The 6,124-nt window shown below is 48.3% G+C and overlaps 1 protein-coding gene across 22 annotated transcripts in view; it reads left to right on the top strand.

Annotated features, from left to right (window-relative positions):
- The first annotated feature begins 283 nt into the window (after positions 1–283).
- CLASP2 (cytoplasmic linker associated protein 2) overlaps positions 284–6,124 on the top strand; it is a 146,738-nt gene continuing 140,897 nt past the window's right edge. For 11 of the 22 annotated variants that reach the window (XM_056338815.1, XM_056338810.1, XM_056338807.1 and 8 more), the window contains exon 1: positions 285–1,318. In XM_056338815.1, coding sequence (XP_056194790.1) covers positions 1,124–1,318 — 195 coding nt within the window. In that variant the 5' untranslated portion in view covers positions 285–1,123. Of the gene's footprint in view, positions 1,319–6,124 lie in introns of all 22 variants that reach the window. The other 11 variants (XM_056338800.1, XM_056338797.1, XM_056338806.1 and 8 more) reach the window with 2 other exon arrangements.

The raw sequence follows: 6,124 nt of genomic DNA, 5'->3' as shown, positions 1-6,124 counted from the left end.
GGGGGCCTGTCCGACCCCGGCCCCGACCGCAGCTCCAGCCCCAGCTCCCCGCAACCCCCCCCTCCGCCTCAGCGCTCTCCCCCCCGGGCGGAGAGCGCATGCGCAAGGCACGGCCCGCACGAGGCCGCGCGGCGCGCCGGCGTGAGCGCGCGCCGCCCGCTGGCTCTCCCGCTGCAGCGAGGGGCGGGCCGCCTGGGCGCGCGCTCGGCGCTGGTAGGGGCGGGGGGGGCGGGGCCGGGCGGTCGCGCGCCACGCCCAGTCTCGCTGGCGCCGGTCGGGGCGGCCCGCGGCGCGAGGACGCAACTTCCACGGGACGGAGGCGGCGGCGCCGCGGGGCGGGCGGGCGCGGGAAGGCGCGGAGCGAAGCGAGCGGGTGCGGGGCGTCTCGCCCGGTCCGGCGCGGCAGGGGGAGCCGGGCTGCGCCGGGTCCCGCCGGGCCGAAGTTTCGCAGCCGCCCCACGGGCGGGCAGGAGGGGCCGGAGGCCGCGGCGTCGGGAGCATGAGAGGTCCGCCCCGGCCTGGCCGCTGCCGCGTCCCCCGGAGGACGGGCCGGTGCTGCGGGCGGTGAGGGGTCGCCCGGGGACTGCTCCTGGGCGCCTGCGAGCCGGAGGGGAGAGCGAGAGGCGGCGGCTGCTCCCGCGGGGACCCCATTAGCCCGCGGCGGTGCCTGCGGGTCCCCCGCGCCCCGCTGTAGCGCTTGTGTTCGCTTTCATTCCCCTTCCCCGGCGGGGGAGGAGGCGCGGCGGCGCGGAGCCTGCCCGGGCTCCCCTAGGGCGGCGCGGAGGCGCCCGGAAAGCCCCGGCCCGAGGAGGCGCCTCCCGCCGTCGCCTGCGAGCGGCCCGGCTCCCCTCCCTGCGCGGGGCTCACCTTGCGGGCGGTGCGCGGAGGAGGCCGGCGGCGGCCCCTGCCCCTGGCGGCGGCCTGCGCGCATGGAGGCGCCGGGCGCGGGGCCGGGGCGGAGGAGGCGAGGAGCGGCTCCATGAGGGCAGCGGCCCTGCCGGGGACCGCCGCCTCGCCGGGCGTCTGCCAGCCGCTGCCGCCCGCCCTGCCCGGGCCGCGCTCCCCGCCCTGAGGCCGCTCGGCTCGGCTCGGCTCCGAAAAAACTTTTCCGCATCGGCCGAGGATGGAGCTTGCCGGGATGGATTATTTCTGCGACCAGGTGCAGCAGAAGGACGTGGGCCGCAGGCTGCAGGTCGGCCAGGAGCTGCTGGAATACCTGAGCGACCCGGCCAGGTCCCCCGACCTGGAGCAGGACCAGCAGCGCCTTGACAAAGTGATCGACGAGCTAACAGCGTGGGTCAACTCCAGCAATTTCAAGGTAGGGCTGGGCGGCGAGGCTCAGCACAGGGACACCATGATTCATCACGGTTTGCTTTTAAATTAAATAGGAGCAGAAATAAAACTGCATTTATGACAGCTTGTATCCCCCCACCCCCCTGAGGGAAATGCAGAAATTTTGGGAGGTTTGGTTAAAACTTGGTTTCTAGTCCTTTGCCCTAAAAGAAGCAGTAATTGGTTTTTTGCTTTTGCTTTTGTGGTTATTTAAACGTTTTTGCACATAACATGCAAAAAACCCCACCAAACCACACAGCTATTTTACATACTCGGATTGTGTTTCTTACTCTGAAACAAGATAGTGGTGATTTTCTCTTTTTTCTTTTCTTTTTTTTTTTTTTTGCGCTACCACTCCCATGGTCCCTGCACTTGGGTGTAATGTTTCATGAGATTGCCATTATTTTCTGTAGGCCGTGAAGAGTGCTGTTTCACCGGGTTTGTATTACACTGCCTGCGTCTTATACCATTTAATGCATAATTTGCTTCTTGGGGTTTCCATTGTAAGTTTGAAGTTGTTTATATCGTCTTTAGGTGACTTCCCTGTGCGTGGGAAGTTACATAGTAAATTTACAGCAGCCCAATGATGACTCACGTTTCACTTTTTTTTGCTGACTTTTAGACTGAGCTACACGGAAACCGGTGATTACGCCCGTACCACGTCTCTTGTAGTATTTATATATTTTTCTGACGTTTCTCACCCGATAACGCGATTGACAACGGAGTTTATTACCAAGGACAATCGTATTCGCATTAGCGATTTTTTTCTATCTTTTTTTCCCTCCCCCGCCTGGGTGCGTGGCTGTGTCGGGCGCCGCCGCCGGCAGGGGGCGGTGTTGCGCCGCTGCCGCGGGGCCGCTGCCCGCCGGGCCCGCCCGTCCGTCGCCCGTCCCTCGCCCTCCGGCCTTGTAACGCCACTGACTTGCACTATGGGCCCTTCAACTTCGTGTAGCGAGGTTATTGTAATTTTTTTTTCTATTTGCTTAGACTCAGGAGGCAGGTAGGAGTAACTTGTAAGGGCAGTATGTTCGTGGAATGCAGGGGTTTCTTAATTTTTCTCCATTCGCTTTACAGTGCTGTGTTACTTAGTGTTTTGCACGTAGCATTTCTAAGTTTGAGGTGTGAAATTAATAAGGCTTAACTCTATTTGTGCGTAAGCTTACTTTTTTTTCAGTATATTTGTCATTAAAGGTCTGATTAGCCTGAGGAAATAACTGTATGTTGTACAAGTGTAATTTATTTGCCTTTAAATTCCTCATCTGAGGGCAGTTGTCAGTGATAATTGATTACTGTGAAACCTGGATAGGTCTTGAAAAATACCCTTTTGTTTAAAGAGGACTTATCTCAACAGGGTAATGTGAAGGCTTCTTTCTGCACTTTTAAATTGCCAAAGTTGGGCACCAATACTGGAAATCAGCTTTTCAAGATGTCTTTTTTTTGTAATGTGGGATATTACTGCTTGCTGTTGATGCTTACTCCTTGGCTGTTAGGACGAATGAGGAATGTGCAGCACTGCAGATCATGAGCCTCAGTCATGCAAGATGAGGTTAAGATGATAACAAATTCCAAGAATTTTAAAAATAGCTTGCATAATAACTAAAATCTTTTTGTTGCCTCTTCACTTATGTCCACTTACTTATGGCTCTCTATACATTCAACATTCCGGTTAAAAACATGTTTAATATACAATGTATTAACTGCAATGGACAAGACTTTGGATGTTTTTGCTCATAATAGGTTCTAGTGTTCCTGGCTATGGTGGCAACTACCAGCATCTGCTGCTTCAAAACGAAAATGAAAAGTGTTCTGAAAAGCTTTGGTTTGCATTTTACTTCTGTATTTTACCTTGCGCAAGCATCGGTGGTTACACGTTTAAATGTTAGATCTGAATTTGTTATTCAGCTCAGGGCCTGAGCGATACCATAAAGTAATGAGTACCACAGGCTTATGTCTGGTCTCAAGAAAAATACTGAAGTAATCTTTGGTTTTGATTATTTTTAATAAATTGTTGGTTACCTTTCCTCTGCTAAGGAGTGGATTTGTAGAGCACTTGGGCAGTTATGCTTATCACTTCTTTCTTCCTGTATCTTGCTAAAGGTCTTGCAGGTCTTCAAAGTCCCAGAGTCATTAATTCCTCCCTGTTGACATGGCTGTGTAATTGAGCAATGATAGCGGCTGCTGACCAGCTTATTTATGGGAACTGCTGAGCTATATGAATTGAAGTAGGGAATCCTGGAGGAAGTTTTGAGGGGGAGCATTGTTTCCACTGTAGGTGACTGGTACGGATAATGAGGGAATCACTAATGTAACTTGCCCTGGATGTGCTGTATCTTTCCTCTTATGTGAAAGCTCAGTGCACTCTGCTGACCATACTGAGAGAGAGGATGCACGATCTGGGAGCTCTAGGCTGGACTCGGTGCTGTGCATGAGAGAACTTGCTGTGAAATGCCACCCTGGAGGGTTTCTGCTTCACCTAACCAGAAGGGAGAGGATCTGGAGGGAACAGGAGGGTTGATTTGGCAGACTTGATAACGAGTGGGGGAGAAGAGAATAGGTGTTCAGTAAACAAGTATGGGCTTGCTAGCAGCAAGGTTCAATTAACTTGCCTCAAAAAGATTTTTGGCCATGGAAATAGTGCTTTTGTTTTTCTGAAGTTTGCAGCCGTATGTAGTAGTTTAATAAACAATCTGGCAGTTCCAAACTAAGAAAGCAGATAGGAAAATTTCTGAGTTTATCTAGCTCATTGAAGTGGAAAATGCAATTACCAGCTTGAGTTACTGATAAATCAAAAAAGTGGGATTAAGAATGCACTGACTCATCAGCAAATGGTATAGAGTTCTAGTGAAAGTTGGTTGGAGAATGCGGGGAGGGTGTGAGAGAGGGAGAGAGATGAGTCATCTTTAAAGGCTGGCCTTAACAGTGTAGTTTGGGGACTTCAGTATGTCTGTGCAGTTAGTGATAAAGTAGCTTCCAAAGACTATTGAAAACTTCGCAACACCAGGTAGTACCCAGATGATGTGCAAAAAAAAACCCCAAACCAACAACAAAAAAAAACAAACAAAAAAAGGGCAGTGAATTCTGGATTTTTTTTTTAAGGAGCAGATCGTTGGATGCAAAGTATTAAAGGATTGGGTGATGGTATTATTCTGCTGGTATTTGTTCACAAACTCTGAGATTTGGCAATCTCAGAAAATTGGAACAGTGCTACTGTTTGTGTTCAGACTCTTGGGTGAACTTCAAGCAGTAAATTAATGCCTTATTCTGAGGGTATCACTACTGTTAGATATTTGCCGGCTTTCCTGGGTTAACCGGTCTGTGTATACATGAGTTGTTATTGATACATCTCTTACCTCTCTCTTTTACCCAATGGTCACTTATACTAATTATAAGATGATCTAACTTCGTACAGTCTGGTGGCTCAAACCATTCTTCAGGTAATCTGGAAATCTGCTTTGAGCTTTTGCTAAAGAGGTGTGGGATGGAGAAATAGTATGTTTCAAGTAGAGCTTTGCAAGTTTACTCATGTACATAACTTGCTAACCTCTGTTAGCATGTTGTGGGGTTTTTTTTAAGCCCATCAAAATTGATAGTTACGGCCATGATTTTTTTTTCTTTGAGTGGTAAAGCCACCTTTTGGTTCTTGATGCAAATCACACCTGATAAGAAGTGTAAACCTGTGACTAAAATTCTGGTAGCTTTTCAGGGTAATTTTACCTGAGAAGAGTAATCAGTAATGTTTGTGACTGAGTCATCTTTGAATTTCTTACCAAATGTTACTTAGTTGATATTTTAGCTTGCTTTATTCCTCAACTGCAGTAGGAAAATAATTGCTGGTTTTGTCAGAGCAGCAGATTGTTTGCTGTGCTAAGAAAAAAATGGGATTTCACAGTATCTATTTCTGATAGCGTGGATAATCTGTTTCTTTTAGGCAAATCCTTAGGATTATTTTTTATTCTATGCTTCCTGTAGAGTGAGATTTTTTTCTTAGCTTTGTTTGTCTCAACACTAAATACTGAAATATAAGAAAATACCAGTTAGTATGTTATTGTTGCATTTTAGTATTTCCTTGGTTTGGTGAGTATTTATTTTGGTTCGTTTTGGTTCAACAAAAGGCCAGCAGGAGGAGCTTTCAGCTTCCAGAATAAAAGTATTTGCAAACAGTTAAGACAAATGGTTAGTAGTTTTGTCTGAGTCCTTTGCAAAGAGATAGCATTTATAACGTTGACTACATGTAAGTGTGTGAGGTGGAAGCTAGAATTAAAAGTTATTTAAACAAGATGAAGACATTGACATTGGGTGGGGGGAAGGCAAGTTCAGGAATAAAAATACCGTACGATCACAGAATGGTCAGGGCTGGAAATGGGAAGGCCGACATTTCAGTAAGAATAATTGCATGCGCAAGTGCAGGATGTGGGGCATGTGATAAAGTAGCAGTCTTTAGGAAGAAAATGTGTGGGTTATTTTGGGTCTGAAGTTGAACACAGGCCAACATATGATACACAAGGCAAATGCTCTAGTGAGTTGTAGAACTGACTTGCAGGACAGAAAAATGGAATAGAAGAGGACCCACCTCAACATTAATTTTTCAGTTACGGTACAGATCCTGTTATTTCCTTAGTCTTTGTTAGGAAATAGTGGTAATTTAAATGTGTGTGTTTGGAGGAAGAACGTTCGATTGTGAGTGAATTTCATTATTCTTCAATTGTTTGTTTAATCTCTGCTATGTGGGAGCTACTTCCCTTATTTCTATGTAATGAGAATGTGTTTTAACCTGTCCATGTATGAATCCAGT

This window comes from Falco biarmicus, chromosome 4, assembly GCF_023638135.1.
Source record: "Falco biarmicus isolate bFalBia1 chromosome 4, bFalBia1.pri, whole genome shotgun sequence".
In the NCBI taxonomy this organism is placed as follows: domain Eukaryota; kingdom Metazoa; phylum Chordata; class Aves; order Falconiformes; family Falconidae; genus Falco; species Falco biarmicus.
Note: the sequence above shows the minus strand (reverse complement) of the source record. Positions and strands in the feature narration are given on the sequence as shown.